Below are 25,972 nucleotides of genomic sequence, written 5' to 3'. Positions count from 1 at the left end.
CATATTAGAAGACTGTGTTTGAGAGCAGAAATGATCCCTGGTGTGTAAGACGTAGTGAGGTCAAATCGAAGGCTGTATATAGCCAGACTCAGAAAAACTGCCACCTGAAGTTTCTTGGCCCGTGTGTAACTTGCTCTGAAACTCCTGAAAAGGTTGCTGCTGTTTAGTCACTAAGTTATGTCTGACTCTTTGGGATCCCATGGACTGTAGCCCGCTAGGCTCCTCTGTCCGTTGGATTTCCCAGGCAAGTGGGTTGCCATTTCCTTCTCCAGGGGGTATTCCTGACCCAGGGATCGAACCCGTGTCTATTGCTTGGCAGGTCGATTCTTTACCACTGAGTCACCTGGGAGGTTGGCTGACAAGGTTAGCACCAGGAAAATCGCCCAGGTAGGATGTTTTAGTGATTTCTCAGTTCTTTTAATAGCATTTCTGCTTTACTAACTGGGTTTGCCTTTCTGTTTCCTTCGCTCTGGTTTCTTATTTCTCCCAAAGTCCCTTACTAACTCAATAAAGGATTTAGAAAAACACTTTCTTTGGGTTTATTTTTCCCTTGTTTTTTTTTTTTTTCATTTATTTTTCCTGGTGAAACATGTGACCCAAACTGAGACATACATTCATTCTGGTCTCACATTAGTGTGGTACAGAAGTGGCTGCCTTTCCCCTGCCTGGATACTGTTGAGATGTGGTGTTTTCTGATTTGTGATGCTAAGCAGTTTCCTGGGACCCAGTGAGCAAGTCAAACACCAATATCTGTGTGAGCCACAAAAGGCAGACCTCACCTTCGTGATGCTGTGAGTAGAATCCCAAGGAAGGTTAGTCTGATCTGTGCAAAGGAAGATGGAAGCAGGAAGAACAGAGCTGCTCTCAGAACCAAGCAGAACGTCTAGAAGTGGACGGTGCCTGCAGACGCCATCTGTAATGTCTCTATTAGTAAGAGGCATAATAGTAACTCACACCTGCCGGGTAGGTCAAGTTTACAAGGGCCTACTCACTGAAGAGTATATTCTGTGACTCTCACAACAACCTTGGATTCCAGAAAACAGCTCACTTGCATTGGCTGGCACATTGTATAAGGGTCGTATACTTCATCTCAAAAGCTCTTTGGGGACCAGGCATGTTCAGAGATATAGGACAGAACCAACACTGTGTGCTGTAAAACCATAGCTTCCCAAAACAGCTATAAATCTCTTATTGATTGTTAGTGGGTGTATATTTAGACCTGGCGGTTGTGTTAAAAATCTCAATTATCTTTCTTCCTAGGGAGGTCTGATGGTGGGCTGCACCCCCGGAAACGTCTCTTCCTTTTTCCTCTGTGGCAGACTCTTCATTCTGATTGTGATGAAAATGTATGGGATGGTGGGGGAGGGGAGAAGATACGAAACCACGTGACCTCTCTCTCTAGACCTATGAGTCTATTTCTGCTCTTTGTCCTGTGCTTCCTTGGTTATTTCCTTCAGGGTACTTCTAACAACCTGGAATTACTTTGCTAACTTCTTTGCTGTCTCCCTCCCTCATTACAATATACACTTCGTAAGTGTAGAGACCTATGCTTGCTACCACTACGTCCGGGGCCTGTACCTGATACAGGTCTGTACTAGGCTTTCAAGAAATACCAGCTGAATGAATGGTTGAAATTGTCCTACATCCCTCTATTAAGGGTTTCCTGTCGCTATATCTTCGATTAAAACTCTGGTCACTTTTCATTAGTCGGGGGCTTGAAATTGAGTAAAACCACAGAGTTCACGTAGTCGACCTCTGCCATTTAACAAATGAAGAAATTGAACCACAGAAGTTGTGGTTCTTTCCCAAGGTCAGAGCCAGGACTAGAGCCAGGTCATGTTTCCTCATCCATCTCAGTGCCCTTCCTACCTCACCCTGACTGCTCATAGAGAAATAGGGCTTCCACAGAGAAGGACCATGTTTATAAAAGGTTCCAACGATCAGTCCTCTTTCACACAAAGTTTACCCCTGCAGGGCTCCTGCACAAGCACTGAAGAGAAAAGTGAAAGTGAAAGTCGCTCAGTCATGTCTGACTCTTTGCGACCCCATGGACTATATAGTTCATGGAATTCTCTAGGCCAGAATAATGGAGTGGGAAGGCTTTCCCTTCTCCAGGGGATCTTCCCAACACAGGGATGGAACCCAGGTCTCCCGCATTGCAGGCGGATTCTTTATCAGCTGAGCCACAAGGGAAGCCCAAGAATACTGGAGTGGGTAGTCTATCCTTTCTCCAGCAGATCTTCCCGTGAACCAGGGTCTCCTGCATTGCAGATAGATTCTTCACCAACTGAGCTGACAGAAGAAGAAGCATGCTATAAACTGGTTTGTAAATTCTAAGACATGATGATGTAGGTAGGGTCCCATGGCTTGAAAGCAAGTACCAACATTTTGGTTGATTACATTATCTAAAGAACCAGACTGAAAATGGGTTTGAGGTTGAGAGAAGCATGAAGCATCCTGGTAAAATGATGGATAAAAAGGCTAATTTAGAATACCACTGGGTCAACAGATTGGGCTAACCATACACACACACACACACACACACACACACACACGCGCTCGCGCATGCGCGCGCGCACAGGTGCTCAGTTGTGTCTGACTCTTTGGAACCCTTTGGACTGTAGCCCACTAAGCTCCTCTGTCCATGAGCTTCTCTAGGCAAGAATACTGGAGTAGGCTGCTATTTCCTTCTCCAGGGGAATCATTCCAACCTAGAGATTGAACTGGCATCTCCTATGTCTCCTGCATTGCAGGCCAATTCTTTACCTGATGAGCCACTGGGGAAGATGTATATATATATATATATATATATATATATACACACATATATATACACACACACACACACACATATATACACACACACACATATATGCGCATGCATGTATATATATATGCATATGTATATGTGTATGTATATATCTGTCTCTTTCCCAAGATCTTTATTTGCAGCAGGAGTAGCTCAACAACACAGCTGTATGCAGGAACACAGATTTGTATTTTAAGATAATGTTCTTAAATTCCATCTTGTCATTTCCTTAGGGGCCCCACACCCCAACATGTCACCTTTGGAAAGCAAGAACAACAATAATCTCTTTCTTATGGTTGTCTGATTTCACAGATGCTAGCTCTGTGATTAGAAACATGGCCAAAGGGAGAAAGGTTACCTCTGCAGAGGGAGGACAGGGATCTGGAGAAGACATCTTCTTCTTAATATATGTGATCTGCTGAACTTTATTTTTCCACTTTGCTATTGTAAGTTGTCTGGCCTGTGATCCTAACAATTACAAGTAACAATGACTGAGCAGCTACAATGTGGGAAGCACTGATATGAGTGCTTCATAGATACTACCCCACGTGAACCTCACAATTACCTTTGTGGTGTGAGGATCCACCTTCGCCTGTGAAGAAACTGAACTTGTAAGTGATAGAACTGGGATATGAACTTGGGCAGTTTGGCACCATTGCCCACCAACCAAGTCACTGTCATATCTCCTCTTTAATGATTTGAAGTGATATTCTCATTGCAACATTTACGTTAAGGACTAAAGACCACTACTCTGTGGAACCTTGGGATCCAGTACTTTCTTTTCTGTTTTTTTTTGGGGGGGGGAAGGAGGAAGTCAGTACTTTCTTTTCGATACTTCCACTTGATCAGATCCTTAGTTACCCCTCCCAAGCTGCAGCTCCAGCTCTGAGAAACAGGGACAGTGTTTTGCATCTTGGTATTGCCAGTTGTCAGCACAGTAGCTGACAAATACAGATAACAGATGTTCACATAGTCTTTGTTCACTGAGTGAATGAATTTTCCTAATCGATTGTCTTTCATTTTGTTAATAATACAGAAAAACCTTACAAGTCATCTTCAAATGTTATGGCTTAATTAGTAGTTAATTTAGCTAAACCTCTGGAGAGGGGGGTGGTGTGGACAGCAAGGAAGTAGAAAGGAAGCATAATATTGATTAAAACCTTTGATGTGAGTACAATAAGATACTAATACCAATATTCATCTGCAGAAGAATCAATCTGATTTTATTTTTGCTGTCCCCAAGCACTTACATCTTCCCCATTGTGATACTATTTTTCAAGTGACCATCGATAATTTCTATATCATGGTAATACTTTATAACTCAAAACTGTCTCAATTTCCTCTTTGTTAACTATGGAGAACAGTATGGAGGTTCCTTAAAAAACTAAAAATAAAACCCCATTTGACACAGAAATCCCACTATTGGGCATATACCCTGAGAAAACCATAATTCAAAAAACACATGTACCCCAATGTTCAGAGCAGCACTATTTACAATAGCCAGGACATGGAAGCAACCCAGCTGTCCATTAATACATGAATGGATAAAGAAGATATGGTATACAATATATATACAATGGAATATTACTCAGCCATAAAAGGGAATGAAACAGAGTTGTTTGTAGTGATGTGTATGAACCTAGAGTCTGTAATACAGAGTGAAGTAAGTCAGAGAAAAACAAGTATCATATATTAATACATATATATGGAATCCAGAAAAATGGTACTGATGAACCTATTTTGTAGGGCAGGAATAGAGACACAGACATAGAGAACGGACTTGTGGACACAGGGAAGGGAGGGTGGAACAAACTGAAAGAGTAGCTTTGACATATATATACTTGTATGTGTAAAATAGACAGCTAATGGGACATTGCTCCGCTGCATAGGGAGCTCAGCTTGGTGCTCTGTGATGACCTACAGGGATGGAATGGGGAGGTGGGAGGGAGGTTCTAGAGGGAGGGGACACATGTACACAAATGGCCAATTCACACTGTTGTACAGCAGAAACGAACACAACATGCTAAAGCAACTACACTCCAATTAAAAAAAAAAAGCTTAGATTTTAAAAAAGTATCAATTTTCCAGGTTCTGTATTCCATCACAGCAGTGAGTAAAGAGGATAATACGCAGTTGCATGCAGGCTTTACAAAGAAAAACAATAAAGGAAAGGAAGAAAGCAGGTATATTGGTTCTTGTTGGCTATTGTGCTGAACCACTGAGCAAGGCCCCTGAAACATTTCTCTGGCCTCCCTACAATCTCTCCCCACTTCAATATACAGCACACCTGCATGCTAAGTTGTTTCAGTTGTGTCCAACTCTTTGTGATCCTATGGACTGTAGTCTGGCAGGCTCCTCTGTCCATGTGATCTCCACTCCCACACTGGAGTGGGTTGCCATGCCCTCCTCTAGTGGATCTTCCTGACTCAGGTTACATCTCTTACATCTCCTGCATTGGAAGGTGGGTTCTTTGCCACCTGAAAATGAAAGCGAAAGTCACTCAGTCGTGTCCGACTCTTTGCGACCCCGTGAACTATACAGTCCATGAAATTCTCCAGGCCAGAATACTGGAGTGGGTATCCTTTCCCTTCTCCAGGGGATCTTCCCAACCCAGGTCTCTGCATTGCAGGTGGATTCTTTACCAGCTAAGCCACAAGGGAAGCCCAAGAATACTATGAGTGGGTAGCCTATCCCTTCTCCAGCAGATCTTCCTGACCCAGGAATCGGACTGGGGTCTCCTGCATTGCAGGTGGTTTCTTTACCAACCGAGCTGTTTACCACCTGGGAAGCCCCAAATATATGCGCTGCTGTTCTGCTCTCAGAAACATGATCACAACAGTCTTTCTCTATCTTAAGTCCTTTGATGACTCCCCAAGGCTTGGGAATGAGTGTAACTTCATATATGGCCCCACTCCCTAGTCATCACAACTAGACTCAACTTCCTTTCCAGATCCTACCCACCCTACTATGTCCTCTCATCTCCCCTCACCCTTGTCATACTGAATCACTCTTTTTTTTTTTTTTTGGAGAGGGGGAACAAGCCACTCTCACATGCCTTTGCACAGAGTTCTCTCTTGAAAATGTCTTCCTGTTGACACACACATCCTTCTCCTCCCTGAATGGAAAGGTAAAGCTACTGCTCAAAGTCAGGCCAACTCATCACCTCCTCCGTGCTTTTTCTGCTCTGCCAACCCCATCATCACAGTAGCCTGGTTGGAGAGCAGTTTCTAACTTCTCGTTCATGGTTCCTGCTTCTCTCTGCCTTTGCCAGACATGCCCACTATGCCCCAGTACTGGGTTGTCATTCACATTTCTCTCAGCGTTGTGTACACCTGACCTTACATCAAAACTATCTCGGAAACACTCAATACTGGTGTCACTGTCCACAGGCACCAACATTTTCTCCTTGTCTTCCAGACCTGCGAAGTCACAGGATTACAGAGAGGAGGCAGTATTATTATGTCCCATCTGTTTGAGCTATGATGGGCTTTCTAGGTGGTGCTAGTTGTGAAGAATCTGCCTGCCAATGCAGGAGATGCAAGAACGTAGGTTCAATCCTTGGGTTGTAAAGATCCTCTGGAGGAGGGCATGGCGACTCACTCCAGTATTCTTGCCTGGAGAACCCCATGGACAGAGGAGCCTGGTGGGCTACACTCCATGGGGTCCCAAAGAGTCAGACACAACTAAGCAGCAATAACAACAACAGTTGTCAGCAGGCCATGACCACATTTTCCCAGTGGAACATCAATTCTCAGTGGAAGATATTTCAGATGTTCTACTACATTCACCAAAAGAGCAAAGGAAACCATTTTTCTGATGTGAAAAAGAGAAGAAAGCTGCTTATATATCTACTAATTAGGTCATTGTTACTTACCCTGAGCCTGAACGCTAACCAGAAGTGAAAATCATAATGGGTGGCAGAGATTGCTCGTCTCCATTAGCGGTGTCAAACATGGCACTTGACAGCAGCATTGGCAATAATATGGGTCCCTAAGAGGATGACCGAATTCATTAACACACTGATGTCAGACTTCAGAGTAGCTTTTAGCTGCAGAGTTTCAATCTTTGTCATCCCCAGTCAGATATAAACAAACAAGTGATCGAGGGGAGAAGGGCTACAGAGACCATTGTTATACACGTAAATGACCCAACCAACTTCCTCTAAGTTGATTACAAAACAAAATGAACATCTGTTCTTAGTACATTGCAGTATGTATTTAATTAAAACCAACATGATCTTAGCAGAGCAGAAGGAAGATCATCGATACTTTGGTGTGTGTGTCAACCCAGACACAACACTTACAGAGACAAGGATTTTTCTCTGCACATGTGACTTTGCAGACCAAAAGCAATGCTCTGTGTTATTCTAAGAGCAGGGACTCTATGAGTGTAACCATTGCTATCAATAATTAATGCCACACATCTATGCATTTAGGGATTTTTTGTCATCTCAAAGTCTTTGCAAATTGCCTTATTTGCCCCTCTAGGATGGAAAACACTGCATCAATTACTGAAAAATATTCAGCTCTGTGGTAGAGCATCACAGCTGTCTGATACCAAATAACAGCACAACACAACGATTGAAGAGAAATGTAGTTGAATTCTGGAACCAATTAAAACTACGGGGATAAATGAGGTAGGAGGAATGTAATTAGCCAAATTGAGATCCAGGCAGGCTAACAGGACTAATAATAGCCTCATCTTTTACAGAAATTTAATAAGGAAATCAGTTGCTTAATTTTTCCTTCAAATGTTAAGTTTTTCCCTCCGTAGAGTCTGGAGGAAGTGGCTTAAATGACTCTGCATTTGTTTTAGCAAATGTGTTAGATGGGAAATGAGGCCATTTTGATACTTTTTTGTTCAGTCTCATAGCCGTCAATGGCTCCATCTGGAAAACTTCCACTCCTGCTCCAAGGCTGATTACAAGCCACTTTTTCTTAGATACATTCTCTGATGTGCCCAGATACATAATCTCCTTCTTGGTGGCTTGACTGCCTTTATCTTACATCTACAGGAGCCCTCATTATACTATGTAATGAGCCCTGGTGGCTCAGGCACTAAAGAACCCGCCTGCAGTGCAGAAGACCCAGGTTTGATCCCCGGGTCAGGAAGAGCCCCCGAAGAAGGGAATGGCAACCCATTCCAGTATTCTTGCCTGGAAAATTCCATGGACAGAGGAGCCTGGCAGGCTAGAGTCCATGGATTTGCAAAGAATAGGACACAACTGAGCAACTTTCACTACTGAGGGGGTGGGGAATCTGTCTTAGACCTAAGACCTAAGACCTAAGACACTTAGACCTAAGAGCAGGTGCCATGTTATTCATTTTTAGATATCCAGTGCCTCAATCCATGCTTAATAAATATATTTTGAAATCAAGAAATGCTCCAGAAAAAAATTAGGGATCCTGAAAAATATTTAGAAACAAAATGATCTATACAAATAACATTATCCCTTTGCTTCCATGCAAACATAAAGAACAGACTTAGGTTCACTGTGGGGAATGGAGAGGGTGGGATGATTTGAGAGAGTATTGAAACATATACATTACCATATATAAAATACACAGCTAGTGGGAATTTGCTGTATGATGCTAAGAACCCAAAACAGGCGCTCTGCAACAACCTAGAGGTGTGGGATGGGGAGGGAAGTTTAAGAAGGAAGGGGGCATATGTACACTCATGGCTGATTCATGTTGATGTATGGCAGAAACCAACACAATATTGTAAAGTAATTATCTGCCAATTAAAAATAAAATAAAATTTTAAAAAGATTGTAGACATTACATGTATTTTACCACAATACATATAAAATTTATTAAAAAAAAATATATCCCCGGGGGGAAATGGGGAGAGGGATAAATTGGGAGATTGGGATTGACATATACACACAGTGTTGTTGTTGTGTTAGTAGCTCAGTCGTGTCTGACTCTTTGTGACCCCATGGACTGTAGCCCACCAGGCTCCTCTGTCCATGGAATTCTCCAGGCAATATTACTGGAGTGGGTTGCCATGCCTTCCTGCAGCGGATCTTCCCAACCCACAGATGGAACCCAGGTCTCCTGCATTGCAGGCAGATTCTTTACCATCTGAGCCACCAGGGAAACCCCATATACACAAATGTATATAAAATAGATAACTAACAAGGACCTCCTATGTAGCACAGGAACTCTACTCAATGCCCTGTAATGACCTATATGGGAAAAGAAACTAAAAAAGAGTGGATATATGTATATTCATTCACTTTGCTATACAGCAGAAAGTAACACAGCATTATAAAACAATCACATACTCCAACAAAAATTTTTAAAAAGTAAGGTGTTATATTATCCAACCTTTAAAGTTTAGGTCTAAAACCTAAACTATAGTTGGTACAACATCCATCTTTCCAAGGGGGCTCACCAAAATAGGTTTCAGGGGAAATCAGTGAATATATTCTATTCTTTTTACAAACAGATAAAAGGGACACTGCTGTCAATAAAGATACCTCAGGTTTTTAGGATAACCATCTAAAAAAGAGGGTTTGTGATGACCCAATATGCTATATAACACATCTATTTCAGTCAAGTAATGGCATCATTGAAACACAGAGCTCTAGCAGGACTTAGTAATGGTCCCATCCTCTCTGGGTCTAAGAGGGATTTATCAATAGCTTGCATTGTTTTCCCTAAGAGGAAACATAAGATTTAAGTCAGGATTTTCCCCTTTCATCTTTTGAGCCACTGGTGAATCGTCTCACACAGGAAACAGAATGAATGCAGTGTGAGGAAAACAATACAAAGAGCTTCTTGCACCAACCTCAGATGGAATAAAAGGTTCCTTCTTTCAGGAAGACTCAACCTGCAGGGAAGTTTCAACTCTTGGATGGCATCCTTATTATTGAAAGCCAAACACCAGAATATTAGGGGCCATTTTTATTATCAGTAAAAGCAACATCACTCTATGAAGTGTCACTTCAGAAGGAGAGTTGAAAACTGCAGCCAACTGCATCCTTGCCCTTGGAGGGTGGGTTAGGGGACAAAAATATCTATGAAAAGGGAGTAGAGATTGTGTCATTGGCAAAACTTATTCATTGACTCCCAACAGACAAATTTGGCTTCCTGGGTGGCGCTAGTGGTAAAGAATGCACCTGCCAATGCAGGAGACATAGAGACCTGGGTTTGATCCTTGGGTTGGGAAGATCCTCTGGAGAAGGAAATGGCAACCCAGTTCAGAATCCTTGCCTGGGAAATCCCATGGACAGAGGAGCCTGGTAGGCTACAGTCCATGGAGTTACAAGAGTCAGACATGACATAGAGACTAAACCACCAACAGAAGGTAATGGACCTTCTGTGGAGTTCTAAGATAAAATCATATTTTCTCAAATATGGAGACTTAGGGAGCTAGAGACACTGACTCGAGTGGGCTACTGGCCTCACTGGGGATTCTTTACAAACATTCATAGGAATAAACAAGCTATCTTAGGAATATTTAATTCAAATTTATTTAATAATCAAAAATTATGGACCAGGACATGTAGTATCCCATAATTAAAGACAACTCCATAAACATTCATGAATTATAGCTGAATAAAATGAAGATGTGTAGCAAGTTGTATTTTCCACTGAATGCATTTTTTTGAAGGAGGAATACTGTTATATTCTAATGACATGATGCTTCTTCCAACCTAGGTTTCTAACAGCTTTTTCTCCTACTGTCTTCTTCAACTTCTGAAGATATTATGAAAAGCAAAACAACAAACATTCATGCACACACACACATACACCACAAGGTATTTCATGGACACTTGGGTAAAAGCCTGATTCTCCAACTAAATATAGATAGTTCTGATCATTTCAGTCCCATGCTCAAAAACTTTCTAAATCTAAGGCTTACAGATGAAACTCAAACTTACCAACTTGGTTTTCACCCTGGGCCAGCCTCAACCAGCCAGCCAGATGGACTCTTTTCCTCCCTATGCACCAATGCACTAGGCAAACCCTTAGCCCTTTTTGTATGCCACAGTGAGGTCTTCTGGTTTCTGGAAGTGCTAAAGAAATTTATTTTATAAATGTTTTGAAAGCAAACATATGAAAGGCTAAGGAAATTTATTTCATCAGTGTTTTGAAAGTAAATAATTTTTATTTAAATATTACTATGTTTTGTGAAGTTCTGAAGACCAAACATGTATTGGAGAATAATAATAATGTGGTTAGGGGCAGTGTGTTTTGGTTGAAAAGAGTCGAGTCCTTTCCAAATATTTATCTATTGTTTAGTTTTCTAGACTGGGGGTCAGAAGGAAAGTATTATTATTTCACTGTACAGTTAAGAAATTTAGCTATATCAAATACCTTGATTTGCTCAAGGTATCAGCACTAGACTGATATTGAGGGAAAAGTTATTCTCCAGTACATTTCATCTGACTTTCTGAAATATGCAAAACAAGTGTGGTGATATGACCAAAGGCCATCCACAAAAGTTAAGAAGATGGTAATGGGCCATTCTCTGTCTTCACACAAGGTACATGTAGTTGGAGTGTCTGCATTTTTGAACTAAGGCCTTTAATTAAGAAAGCTGTGCCATGAGATTCCCATTTTGACACAATAATTGAGCCCAGCTGAGGTGGTGCCATGTTGAAGAGATGGTCTTAGAGAAGAACCACTCAGGAGACTGCAAGAAGAGAGATAGTAAGAGATTCTCTTTACTTATTTGTCACTTCCTTGACTCACCAGATAGTCATGTGGGAATATGCTCATCCTGGGCCTCTTCCCCTAAAAGTCCATTCCTAATAGGAATCTGGCCTACCATCTGTATCAATCCACTAGAAATCTTCCACCCTGGACTGCATGGCGTGGCATCTTTGCTATTAGGGCAGGTCATATTGTACCAGTGGGGCTGGATGAAGTAGGGAACTAGAAATGGAAAAGAAACCAGTAGGTTTGTGTGTGGGGTGGGGGGTAAGGGGGGAGAAGGTGTGGAAGGTGGAGATGGGCCTGGCATGAGGGGGAGTGGGCTTTCATTATCCCACCAAAAAGAAACTCACCGTTTATTAGCATCTTTGACTATTCCCAACTGGCAGAGCTAGGTTTTAGCCTCAGCTACTTTTAGGTTGCAAAAGACCCTGATGCTAGGAAAAACTAAAGGCAAAAGGAGAAGAGGGCAGCAGAAGATGAGATGGTTATTTAGCATCACTGACTCAACAGACACAAATCTGAGCAAACTCTGGGAGATAGCGAAGGACAGGAGAGCCTGGTGTGCTGCAGCCCATGGGGTCGCAAAGAGTTAGACACAATTTAGCGACTGAACATCAACAAAGTTTTAGATTTCCAGGAGTAGAATAACAGAATAATTAAAGGAAAAGTCCACATTTACAATCACTTATTGAACAATTCTATAAGGAAGGCATTGCTCTTAGTGCTATGGTATATATGATCAAAAAAAAAAAAAAAAAAACAAACCATGAAGAACCTGTCTTGAGGAAAAGCTTCAGTTCCAGTGGGTGTGTCAGAGCATTCATGCTCCGGTCCCTGAAGAACTGCATGTTGGTTTCAGGTTACCATTGAAAGACAGAGTTTTGGGGTGAAATACTATCTTTGTAAGCTGGTCTTAAGGCCCAGCAAAGGAACTTCCCATGGGTATCACATTTGGAGGTTAAGCCTGCAGAGTTCCAGGCCTAGGGTTATTTTCTTCAAACCTATAAAAATGCAAAAGAAACCAGTAGACTCTGGTTTGTCTCTCAGGATCAGGGACAGACAGAATTGTTGTAGGTTTTCCAAACTTGATCCATCATATGGCATTCTGATAAAAATAATTTGAAAGAAAGGACTCATTGTATGCATGTTAAGAAGGGAAAAGATAGGCAAAGAAGGGCAAAGAATATTGTAGATGGCAAGTGGTAGGGGGGAAGGCGTCCAGAAAATGGTTTGAGATAAGTACAAAACTTTAAAAGTCTTGACCGTGGAGGAGCCAAGATGGCGGAGGAGTAGGACGGGGAGACCACTTTCTCTCCTACAAATTCATCAAAAGAAAAACTGAACACAGAGCAAACTTCGCAAAACAACTTCTGATCGCTAGCTGAGGTCATCAGGCGCCCAGAAAAGCAGCCCATTGTCTTCGAAAGGAGGTAGGACAAAATATAAAAGATAAAAAGTGAGACAAAAGAGCTAAGGACGGAGATCCGTCCCGGGAGCTCATAGGCGGCATTGCTTGGGGTAGGATCCTGGCCTGAGTGCCCTGAGGACAATCGGAGGGAGCTTCTGTGAGTTGCCAACTTGAACTGTGGGAGACCAAAAGAGAGAGAGTAAATTAACCGGCCCGAACACACTGCCGGCCATTCGCAGAACAAAGAGACCGAGAAAGTCCAGAGAAGAGCTCGCAGGCTGCGGACCGGCCCAGCCCCGCCGGAAGCAGGAGGCAGGGGGGAGGGGAAGGTCGCGGCGAGACACAGGGCACAGGCACCCGACCGGCGCGGGCGGGGACTGGGGCTGGGAACCCGGAGGGCAGAAGGCGCGCGCACCCGACTGGCGCCAGCGGAAACTAAGGCTGGGTCCGCGGAAGGGAGTGGGCGCGCCACACTTGGGGAGAGTGCGCCCACCAAGCCCCTGGCTGCCTGGACCGCTCTGACGGGGAAGGCACTGAGAGCGGGCGCAGCTTTTCCTTCCGCTCTTTTGTGGAACACCCGAGGGCTGGAACCTCGCGCAGCGCGGGGCGCGCTCCATATAGGACAGCCGGGAGCCTGAGCAGCGCAGACGGAGAGGGCAGCGTCAGCGCCTCCCGGGAGCGCCAGCCCCGCCCCGCGGCGCCAGCCCGTCACCACAGCGACAGCCCCTCCCCGCGGCGCAAGCCCCTCCCCGCGGAGCTACGGAACTAGCTACCTGAATAAGAGTCCACCTCCGCCCGCCTGTGTCAGGGCGGAAATGAGGCTCTGAAGAGACCGGCAAACAGAAGCCAAATAAACAAAGGGAACCGCTTCAGAAGGGACTGCTGCAACAGATTAAAATCCCTCTAGGAAACATTGACTACACCGGAGGAGCCTGTAGATATCGAGAAGCGTAAGCTGGAACGAGGAGCTATCTGAAACTGAGCCGAACCCACACTGACCGCAACAGCTCCAGAGAAACTCCTAGATATAATTTTACTTTTTTCTCTTTTTTTATTTTTTTTTCTTTTTTCTTTTTTATTTTTTCTCTTTTATTTTCCTTTAAAATCCCCTATTACTCCCCCATTACTCCTTAACTTTCATTTCCATAGACTTTTACGATTTTTTAATTAGGGGGAAAAAAAATTTTTTTTTTTCTTTTTCTTTCTTTTTTTTTTTTCTCTTTTTCTTCTTTTTCTTTTTTTTTTCTTTTTTTTCTTTCCTTTTTCTCTTCTATTTTCTATTTTTCTTTTTCTCTTATTTCTTTTAAAGTCCTCTAGTACTCCTCTACTACTCCTTAATTTTCATTTTCAATACACTATAACCTTACAAAAAAAAAAAAAAAAGAGAGAAGCCCTATTTTTAAACCGAAGATTATTCTCTTCCAATCTTGACTCTCTGTTTTCTACCTCAGAACACCTCTATTTCCTCCTTTCCCCTTCTCTTCCCAATCCAATTCTGTGAATCTTTGTAGGTGACTGGGCTACGGAGAACATTCTGGGAACAGACAGCTGCGTAGATCTGTCTCTCTCCTCTTGAGTCCCCCTTTTTCTCCTCCTGTTCATCTCTATCTCCCTCCTCCCTCTCCTCTTCTTCATGTGACTCTGTGAACCTCTCTGGGTGTCCCTAACGGGGGAGAATCATTTAGCCATTAACCTAGAAGTTTTCTTATCAGGGCTGTATAGTTGGAGAAGTCCTGAGACTACAGGAAGAATAAAACTGAAATCCAGAGGCAGGAGACTTAAGCCCAAAACCTGAGAACACCAGAAAACTCCTGACTACAAGGAACTTTAAGTAATAAGTGACCGTCCAAAAGCCTCCACACCTACACTGAAACCAACCACCACACAAGAGCCAATAAGTTTTAGAGCAAGATATACCACGCAAATTCTCCAGCAACGCAGGAACATAGCCCTGAACATCAACATACAGGCTGCCCAAGGTCACACCTAACACATAGACCCATCTCAAAACTCATTACTGGGCACTCCATTGCTCTCCAAAGAGAAGAAATCAAGTTCCACGCACCAGAACACTGACGCAAGCTTCCCTAACCAGGAAATCTCGGCAAGCCAATCGTCTAACCCCACCCACTGGGTTAATCCTCCACAACAAAAAGGAACCACAGACCTCCAGAATACAGAAAGCCCACTCTGGACACAGCAATCTAAACAAGATGAAAAGGCAAAGAAATACCCAACAGGTAAAGGAACATGAAAAATGCCCACCAAGTCAAACAAAAGAAGAGGAGATAGGGAATCTACCTGAAAAAGAATTTAGAATAATGATAATAAAAATGATCCAAAATCTTGAAAACAAAATGGAGTTACAGATAAATAGCCTGGAAACAAAGATTGAAAAGATTCAAGAACTGTTTAATAAAGACCTAGAAGAAATAAAAAAGAGTCAATTACAAATGAATAATGCAATGAATGAGATCAAAAACACTTTGGAGGGAACCAAGAGTAGAATAATGGAGGCAGAAGATAGGATAAGTGAGGTAGAAGATAAAATGGTGGAAATAAATGAAGCAGAGAGGAAAAAAGAAAAAAGGATCAAAAGAAATGAGGACAACCTCAGGGACCTCTGGGACACTGTGAAACGCCCCAACATTCGAATCATAGGAGTTCCAGAAGAAGAAGACCAAAAGAAAGGCCATGAGAAAATACTCGAGGAGATAATAGCTGAAAACTTCCCTAAAATGGGGAAGGAAATAGCCACCCAAGTCCAAGAAACCCAGAGAGTCCCAAACAGGATAAACCCAAGGCAAAACACCCCAAGACACATATTAATCAAATTAACAAAGATCAAACACAAAGAACAAATATTAAAAGCAGCAAGGGAAAAACAACAAATAACACACAAAGGGATTCCCATAAGGATAACAGCTGATCTATCAATAGAAACCCTCCAGGCCAGAAGGGAATGGCAGGACGTACTGAAAGTAATGAAAGAGAATAACCTACAACCTAGATTACTGTATCCAGCAAGGATCTCATTCAGATATGAAGGAGAATTCAAAAGCTTTACAGATAAGCAAAAGCTGAGAGAATTCAGCACCACCAAACCAGCTCTTCAACAAATGCTAAAGGATCTTCTCTAGACAGGAAATGCAGAAAGGTTGTATAAACGTGAACCCAAAGCAACAAAGTAAATGGCAACGGGACCACACCTATCAATAATTACCCTAAATGTAAATGGGTTGAATGCCCCAACCAAAAGACAAAGATTGGCTGAATGGATACAAAAACAAGACCCCTATATATGCTGTCTACAAGAGACACACCTCAAAACAAGAGACACATACAGACTAAAAGTGAAGGGCTGGAAAAAAATATTTCATGCAAACGGAGACCAAAAGAAAGCAGGAGTCGCAATACTCATATCAGATAAAATAGACTTTCAAATAAAGGAAGTGAAAAGAGACAAAGAAGGACACTACATAATGATCAAAGGATCAATCAAAAAAGAAGATATAACAATTATAAATATATATGCACCCAACATAGGAGCACCGCAATATGTACAGCAAACGCTAACGAGTATGAAAGAGGAAATTAATAGTAACACAATAATAGTGGGAGACTTTAATACCCCACTCACAACTATGGATAGATCAACTAAACAGAAAATTAACAAGGAAACACAAACCTTAAATGACACAATGGACCAGCTAGACCTAATTGATATCTATAGGACATTTCACCCCAAAACAATCAACTTCACCTTTTTCTCAAGTGCACACGGAACATTCTCCAGAATAGATCACATCCTGGGCCATAAATCTGGTCTTGGAAAATTCAAAAAAATTGAAATCATTCCAGTCATCTTTTCTGACCACAGTGCAGTAAGATTAGATCTCAATTACAGGGAAAAAATTGTTAAAACTTCAAACATATGGAGGCTAAATAACACGCTTCTGAATAACCAACAAATCATAGAAGAAATCAAAAAAGAAATCAAAATATGTATAGAAATGAATGAAAATGAAAACAACCCAAAACCTATGGGACACTGTAAAAGCAGTGCTAAGGGGAAGGTTCATAGCATTACAGGCTTACATCAAGAAACAGGAAAAAAACCAATTAAATAACCTAACTCTACACCTAAAGCAATTAGAGAAGGAAGAAATGAAGAACCCCAGAGTTAGCAGAAGGAAAGAAATCTTAAAAATCAGGGCAGAAATAAATGCAAAAGAAACTAAAGAGACCATAGCAAAAATCAACAAAGCTAAAAGCTGGTTTTTTGAAAAAATAAACAAAATTGACAAACCATTAGCAAGACTCATTAAGAAACAAAGAGAGAAAAACCAAATTAACAAAATTAGAAATGAAAATGGAGAGCTCACAACAGACAACACTGAAATACAAAGGATCATAAGAGACTACTACCAGCAGCTCTATGCCAATAAAATGGACAACTTGGATGAAATGGACAAATTCTTAGAAAAGTATAACTTTCCAAAACTGAACCAGGAAGAAATAGAAGATCTTAACAGACCCATCACAAGCAAGGAAATCGAAACTGTCATCAAAAATCTTCCAGCAAACAAAAGCCCAGGACCAGATGGCTTCACAGCTGAATTCTACCAAAAATTTAGAGAAGAGCTAACACCTATCTTACTCAAACTCTTCCAGAAAATTGCAGAAGAAGGTAAGCTTCCGAACTCATTCTATGAGGCCACCATCACCCTAATTCCAAAACCAGACAAAGATGCCACAAAAAAAGAAAACTACAGGCCAATATCACTGATGAACATAGATGCAAAAATCCTTAACAAAATTCTAGCAAACAGAATCCAACAACATATTAAAAAAATCATACACCATGACCAAGTGGGCTTTATCCCAGGAATGCAAGGATTCTTTAATATCCGCAAATCAATCAATGTAATACACCACATTAACAAATTGAAAGATAAAAACCATATGATTATCTCAATAGATGCAGAGAAAGCCTTTGACAAAATTCAACACTCATTTATGATTAAAACTCTCCAAAAAGCAGGAATAGAAGGAACATACCTCAACATAATAAAAGCTGTATATGACAAACCCACAGCAAGCATCACCCTCAATGGTGAAAAATTGAAGGCATTTCCCCTGAAATCAGGAACAAGACAAGGGTGCCCACTCTCACCACTACTATTCAACATAGTGTTGGAAGTTCTGGCCACAGCAATCAGAGCAGAAAAAGAAGTAAAAGGAATCCAGATAGAAAAAGAAGAAGTAAAACTCTCACTGTTTGCAGATGACATGATCCTCTACATAGAAAACCCTAAAGACTCTACCAGAAAATTACTAGAGCTAATCAATGAATATAGTAAAGTTGCAGGATATAAAATTAACACACAGAAATCCCTTGCATTCCTATATACTAACAATGAAAAAACAGAAAGAGAAATTAAGGAAACAATACCATTCACCATTGCAACAAAAAGAATAAAATACTTAGGAGTATATCTACCTAAAGAAACAAAGGACCTATACATAGAAAACTATAAAACACTGATGAAAGAAATCAAAGAGGACACAAACAGATGGAGAAACATACCGTGTTCATGGATTGGAAGAATTAATATTGTCAAAATGGCTATTCTACCCAAAGCAGTCTATAGATTCAATGCAATCCCTATCAAGCTACCAACGGTATTTTTCACAGAACTAGACCAAAGAATTTCACAATTTGTATGGAAATACAAAAAACCTTGAATAGCCAAAGTAATCTTGAGAAAGAAGAATGGAACTGGAGGAATCAACCTGCCTGACTTCAGACTCTACTACAAAGCCACAGTCATCAAGACAGTATGGTACTGGCACAAAGACAGAAATATAGATCAATGGAACAGAATAGAAAGCCCAGAGATAAATCCACGAACCTATGGACACCTTATCTTTGACAAAGGAGGCAAGGATATACAATGGAAAAAAGACAACCTCTTTAACAAGTGGTGCTGGGAAAACTGGTCAACCACTTGTAAAAGAATGAAACTAGAACACTTTCTAACACCATACACAAAAATAAACTCAAAATGGATTAAAGATCTAAATGTAAGACCAGAAACTATAAAACTCCTAGAGGAGAACATAGGCAAAACACTCTCCGACATAAATCACAGCAAGATCCTCTATGACCCACCTCCCAGAATATTGGAAATAAAAGCAAAACTAAACAAATGGGACCTAATGAAACTTAAAAGCTTTTGCACTACAAAGGAAACTATAAGTAAGGTGAAAAGACAGCCCTCAGATTGGGAGAAAATAATAGCAAATGAAGAAACAGACAAAGGATTAATCTCAAAAATATACAAGCAACTCCTGCAGCTCAATTCCAGAAAAATAAATGACCCAATCAAAAAATGGGCCAAAGAACTAAACAGACATTTCTCCAAAGAAGACATACAGATGGCTAACAAACACATGAAAAGATGCTCAACATCACTCATTATTAGAGAAATGCAAATCAAAACCACAATGAGGTACCATTACACGCCAGTCAGGATGGCTGCTATCCAAAAGTCTACAAGCAATAAATGCTGGAGAGGGTGTGGAGAAAAGGGAACCCTCTTACACTGTTGGTGGGAATGCAAACTAGTACAGCCGCTATGGAAAACAGTGTGGAGATTTCTTAAAAAACTGGAAATAGAACTGCCATATGACCCAGCAATCCCACTTCTGGGCATACACACTGAGGAAACCAGATCTGAAAGAGACACGTGCACCCCAATGTTCATCGCAGCACTGTTTATAATAGCCAGGACATGGAAGCAACCTAGATGCCCATCAGCAGATGAATGGATAAGGAAGCTGTGGTACATATACACCATGGAATATTACTCAGCCATTAAAAAGAATTCATTTGAACCAGTCCTAATGAGATGGATGAAGCTGGAGCCCATTATACAGAGTGAAGTAAGCCAGAAAGATAAAGAACATTACAGCATACTGACACATGTATATGGAATTTAGAAAGGTGATAACGATAACCCTATATGCAGAACAGAAAAAGAGACACAGAAATACAGAACAGACTTTTGAACTTTGTGGGAGAATGTGAGGGTGGGATATTTCAAAAGAACAGCATGTATACTATCTATGGTGAAACAGATCACCAGCCCAGGTGGGATGCACGAGACAAGTGCTCCGGCCTGGTGCACTGGGAAGACCCAGAGGAATCGGGTGGAGAGGGAGGTGGGAGGGGGGATCGGGATTGGGAATACATGTAAATCCATGGCTGATTCATATCAATGTATGACAAAACCCACTGGGAAAAAAAAAATAAAAATAAAATTAAAATAAAATAAAATAAAAGTCTTGACCGTAAGAAACAACTAAGAAAAAAACCAAAAGGCAAGAGCCCTCTTTTAGCTCTTCGTCCACCTCTTTCTCCTCGACTTCCCAAAAGACTATCATGGGGTACATCCCAGTAGCATCACAGACAAGCCCTTGGGAGTTGTCATGGACTAGCCATGACTGGCAAAATCATCATCTAGTTCAGGCCACGTTACTGTGAGCAACGTGGGTAATTGGTTTCCCAGAGCCATGCTTTGTCAGCAAAGGATTACCCCAGATGAATGAGAACACGCCCTAACCTGGCAGGTGTTGGAGGTAAAATCCCACAAACCTCATCTCACAGTATTAAGCTATTCCCCTTTGTAGCACATTTTCTTGGTGATAGAATTAAAAATATAAGCAGAATAAATCGATCAAATCAGAGAAGTTAAAAACAGAACTCCTTAGTCCAGGCAAGCACCACTGGACAGGCTTCCTCTGAGCACACAGAGCCTGCAGGGATCTGACTCCACCACAAATGGGGTCCCTTTTTGTTTTTTAATTGCACTCATGGCTTCGCTGTGGCTGCTAAGTTGCTTCAGTTTTGTCCAACTCTTTGTAACCCCATGGACTGTAGCCCTCCAGGCACCTCTGTGCATGGAGTTCTCCAGGCAAGAATACTGGAATGGGTTGCCATCCATTCCTCTAGGGGATCTTCCCGACCCAGGGATTGAACCTGCCTCTCTTATGTCTCCTGCATTGGCAGACAGCTTCCTTACCATTAATGTCACATGAGAAGCCCACACTCGCAGCGTTGGGGGTAATTTATTGTCAGTGTTATGTTAGTAAAGCATGGAACCAGAAGTTCCAGTTTCTGAGATGATAAAATAGGAAGATTCATATCACTGTATAGGCACTTTTTCAGAAGACTTAGTGGAGACTGCATTGATAGATCCTTCAAACATCTTTTTTTTAAAATTAATTAATTTATTTGGCTGCTCATGGCTTCCCGGAGTGGTGCAGTGGTAAAATCTGCCTGCTAATGCAGAAGATGCAAGTTCAATCTCTGGGTTGGGAAGATCCCCTGGAGAAGGAAATGGCAACCCACTTCAGTATTCTTGCCTGGGAAATCCCATGGACAGAAGGACCTGGTGGGCTACAGTCCATGGGGTCACAAAGAGTCAGACATGACTGAGCAACAGAGCATAGATCTTAGTTGCAGCATGTGGGATCTTATAACTGAAGCATGTGGGATCTAGCTCCCTGACTTGGGATCAAACCCTGCGGCCCCCTGTATTGGGAGGAGGAGTCTTAGCTACTGGACCACTGGCGAAGTTCCCAAACATCTTTTAAGACACTCTGAATAATACTTTCAAATTCAGGTAAATAAGAATTTTCCTTTAGACATGACAAATGTCATTGCCAGCATCACCTGAATTGTGAAAGCAGGAGCATAAAGGATCTGAAGTTGTTATTGTTTCATCTCATACCTCATATATCATATCATGTCATCTTTATTAACCTACAGAGGTCACGGTGTGTACAATTTGTAGCTTATAGAGACTTTCACACACTTGATCCCAATTGACCACTGGACTCATGTAAAAACAGCTGCAAGAATATCCAGCAAATTTTCTGCTCAGTTGCTGCTGCTGGTGCTGTCACTTCAGTTGTGTCTGACTCTGTGTGACCCCATAGAATGCAGCCCACCAGGCTCCCCTGTCCCTGGGATTCTCCAGGCAAGAAAACTGGAGTGGGTTGCCATTTCCTTCTCCAAAGCATGCATGCATACTAAGTCGCTTCAGTCATGTCCGACTTTATGTGACCCTATGGACAGCAGTCCACCAGGCTCCTCTGTCCACAGGATTCTCCAGGCAAGAATACTGGAGTGGGTTGCCATTTTCTTCTCCATTCTGCTCACTAATTTTCAGATAATAACTTTTCTGGACACTTGCAAAGTGCAACTGGAATTCCCTGTATGAGTCATATGCATACAGAAGCATAATTTCCAGTTGGTGGTAAGTGATAAGTAGCGATAAGAATTTGGTGACAGACTAAAGTTCTCATTTAATTACTTTAGCCACAATAAGATCTAAAATATCCTTGTTTGGCTTATTTATTCTGTGCAACAGATTAAAAACTATTTTCCTGGTATTCATTTCCAGAAGAGTTTAATAGAATATCTTGATTTTGTAATTTTTAGTAAGTTGAGGGCAGGAGGAGAGGGGGACGACAGAGAATGAGATGGTTGGATGGCATCACCGACTCAATGGACATGAGTTTGGGTAAACTCCAGGAGCTGGTGATGGACAGGAAGGCCTGGCGTTCATGGGGTCGGACACGACTGAGCGACTGAACTGAACTGAACTGACAGTAAATCTAATTAGACTGAATAGGTACGTAAATCCCAACCTAATTATCTCAATAAATGCCCTGCAAGTTTACAAATTCTCCCACTGTGCCAGTGAGAAGCTGAAAATCATCTTACTTCAAAATCTGACACGAATCAGTATTTTGAAAATGTCCTAAAGTCACAGGAATAGTGATGAAATAACACATTTGTTTTCTATTCCTTTGGAAAGTTAACAAATTTTTTTTTCCTAGCTGTACAATTAACATCAGCCAGCTGTTTGCTTCAATGAACAGGAGAAAGTGTATTTAGCTCTCTATCCTTTTAAACCAAAGATCATCTTTTTTATTTTGCTCTTCTGTATTTGTGATGAAAACCCAGGAACATGTAAGAAATGTGAGATATTGGTTGTAAAGAGCAAACCTGAATCTGTAATAGTTCAAACACAGATGATCCCAATGGCTCCAAACAGGCGGTCACCTCATGACAAACAAACCTGAACAAATATTTCCCTCGGTAAATATTTCCTGGTGATATAAAAGATCACGGGTCATAAATGTGATGCTCAATGTAAGGCATGCCAGATGGAGCCTTCAAAGGGTGACTCTTATGATCTATTTATGACTGTAAGAAGGGAGCTTTACTTCTGTGGTCTACTTTTTCCTGGGTGTCCAATGCTATATTGCAAGTTGAACAACAGCTTCTGAGGGTTACGTACTCATCTTTCCATCATTGTGAACAAAAGGCTCACCTTTTTACATACACTTTAAAATTACAGGAGCTAATTTTGTTACTGATGCATCATTCTAAGCATCTGTGAGCGAGACTCTTGCTCACTTGATGTAGGAAGAGGGACAGAAATATGCTGCTCCTAGCAATGGAGACACATAGAGAACAGATTTATGGACACGGTGGTGGAGGGGAGGAAAGAGAGGGTGGGATGGATGGAGAGAGTAACAAGGAAACATGCATTATCATACGTAAAATAGAGAGCCAATGGGTATTTACTGTATTACTCAGGGAACTCGAACAGGGGCTCTGGGCTCTGTAACAACCTAGAGGGGTGGGATGGGGAGGGAGGTGGGAGGACGGATCAAGAGGGAGGGGACATATGTATACGTACAACTGATTTATGCTGATGTTTGGCAGAAACCAACACAATTCTGTAAAGCAACTATCCTTCAATTTAAAAAATAAATTAATTAAAAAAAGAAAAATGCTGCTTCTTTATCATGAACATGAATAATGGTAGCGTGAATGTTTTTTGACTCTGTCTAGCATGTGCTTAGAGTCATCTTCAGGGATTCTGCACTATTTTTATTTTTTACAGTTGACCTTAATATGGAACACTCTAGGACATTTGAGGGACGAAATTCTAGTTCTAGTTTTTTGGTTTATTTTTGGAAATGAAGATCTCTGATAATGACTAAAGTCAAGGTAACAATAATCTGTGTCTGATTTTTTGTAGTCATTAAAACAGCTGGCCCTTTTAATCTTAAACAAATTAAAGTTGCTTTTAAATATCTTACGGGATTTCCCTGGTGGTCCAGTGGTTAAGAATCTCCTTCCAGTGAAGATGTGGGTTCGATCCCTGGGCAGGGAGCTAAGATCCCACATGCCCTGGGGCAATGAAGACCCAGGGCAGACAAAACATGCGCGCGTGCACACACACACACACACACACATACACACACACACACACACACGAAAACAAACAATATCAAACTTAATGTTCCACTCACATTATACAATTTTCAGTGGAAATCTCGAACTAGCAGTAGAAAACAATCAGATAATTTATTTGACAGTTCTTTTTATGAATTTGTCTATTTCCAAAGTAGGTCATTTAATTGATTAAATTTCTAGTTTCCCTTGTAACTACTGTTTCTTACATATCAACTCTCTTAGGTACCACTGAATTTTTAAACAAAAAGGGAAGTCGAAAGTATGCAAAATTTACTGAGTCACTGTCTATTTTGGAATGTATTCACCTACTATACTTTGGAAAGAAATGTTGATCCATATGCTTTTTTCTGTGTTGTTATCAGAACTCTAAATCTTAGTTATATTGTAACAATGCTGCATTTTGCACACCACACATACATACCCCTTTAACATCTTCACTTATATATTTTCAGTCTAGATCTATTTTTCAAAAAGATCCAGTCCACTTACTCACTTACTCAGATCCAGTAAGTGAGGCTGATTCCATACCCTTTGCCTATACCACATCAAGCCTGACCATGTCTCCCTACCTGGTCCAGAATAGAACAAACCACCACCATCTCTAGTCTGAAATGCTGCAATTACCTTGTAAATGATTTCCTTCCTTTTGATCTTGTTGCATCTACTCCAATCCATTTTCCTGAGTGATGCCAAAGCCCATTCAGGTAGTTACTTCTCAGTACATGTAAAATAAAATTCCATACCTGGCTTTCAAAGCCTTGCTTGAAAGTGAAATTGTTAGTCACTCAGTCATGTCTGACTCTGTGACACCATGGACTGTGTAGCCCACCAGGCTCCTCTGTCCATGGGATTCTCCAGGCAAGAATACTGGAGTGGGTTCCATTCCCTTCTCCAGGGGATCTTCCCGACCCAGGAATGGAACCCGGGTCTTGCACATTGCAGGCAGATTCTTTACAGTCTGAGCCAGCCACCAGGGAAGCCAAAAGCCTTGCTTAGTTGGTCTCATTCTTTTCTGCACATGAGGAACATGTGGAGAAAACTCATGTTGAAACCCCTGGGATTTTTAATCCGTGCATCTGGGGTGGGCCTAGGCTTTGTGCTTTGTTGCTGTTGTTGTTGTCTGTTTTGTTTGTCTGCCCCAGAATGCACAGTCAGGGTTGAAAATATTTCCTATATGACTGGTCATCTGCCCATCTCTATGTCCATGTGTCCTCTGGTTCTTGCTTTCTTTCCTGATACTTTAGCTCCAGTGACCTCCCACATACTAAGACCGCTTGCCTGGAGACTCACTCTCTGCCCAGACTTTCATAAGCCTGGCTCCTCTTGTCATTCAGTTCTTAGCCCCACTGTTGCCTCCTCTGAGACGCCTCCTCTAACCACTAATGCCCAGGTGACCGCTCACTGGTTTCTATCACGCTCTCTGTTTTTCCGTCATAGTTCTTGTTGCTTCTAGTCTGTTTGTTCCTTCACTTCTGCTGATCCCTTAAGACTGTAAGTTTGACAAAAAGTACTTAAAATATGATAGATTGCCAACAAATAGTTGATAAGTGAACAAATCAATGTGATATCAGTGTACTTATGAGAACATATGAAAGAATATTTGAAACTGGTACTTTCCTGGAAAGTCTGCGGCATTTTTGTTGATTTGCTAAATTTTTAACTTTAAAACTGCATCGGCAGTTTCTGGTTGGAAGCATCATTCTTTGGTTTGAGGAGGGGAGAAAGAAGGGGTTCTTTTCTTT

The 25,972-nt window shown here is 41.5% G+C and overlaps 1 protein-coding gene across 2 annotated transcripts in view; it reads right to left on the bottom strand.

Annotated features, from left to right (window-relative positions):
- Nucleotides 1-25,972, bottom strand: part of KCNB2 (potassium voltage-gated channel subfamily B member 2) — a 442,900-nt gene that overhangs the window by 141,091 nt on the left and 275,837 nt on the right. Inside the window, exons 1-2 of one of the 2 annotated variants that reach the window (XM_061123474.1) lie at nucleotides 6,684-6,712; nucleotides 5,097-5,286 (exon numbers count right to left, since the gene is read on the bottom strand). The exons of the other annotated variant lie outside the window; for it this stretch is intronic. Coding sequence (XP_060979457.1) covers nucleotides 5,097-5,174 — 78 coding nt within the window. The 5' untranslated portion in view covers nucleotides 5,175-5,286; nucleotides 6,684-6,712. Of the gene's footprint in view, nucleotides 1-5,096; nucleotides 5,287-6,683; nucleotides 6,713-25,972 lie in introns of those variants that run through there. 2 annotated transcript variants of the gene reach the window in all.

This window comes from Dama dama, chromosome 21 (genome assembly GCF_033118175.1).
Source record: "Dama dama isolate Ldn47 chromosome 21, ASM3311817v1, whole genome shotgun sequence".
Lineage (NCBI taxonomy): Eukaryota > Metazoa > Chordata > Mammalia > Artiodactyla > Cervidae > Dama > Dama dama.
Note: the sequence above shows the minus strand (reverse complement) of the source record. Positions and strands in the feature narration are given on the sequence as shown.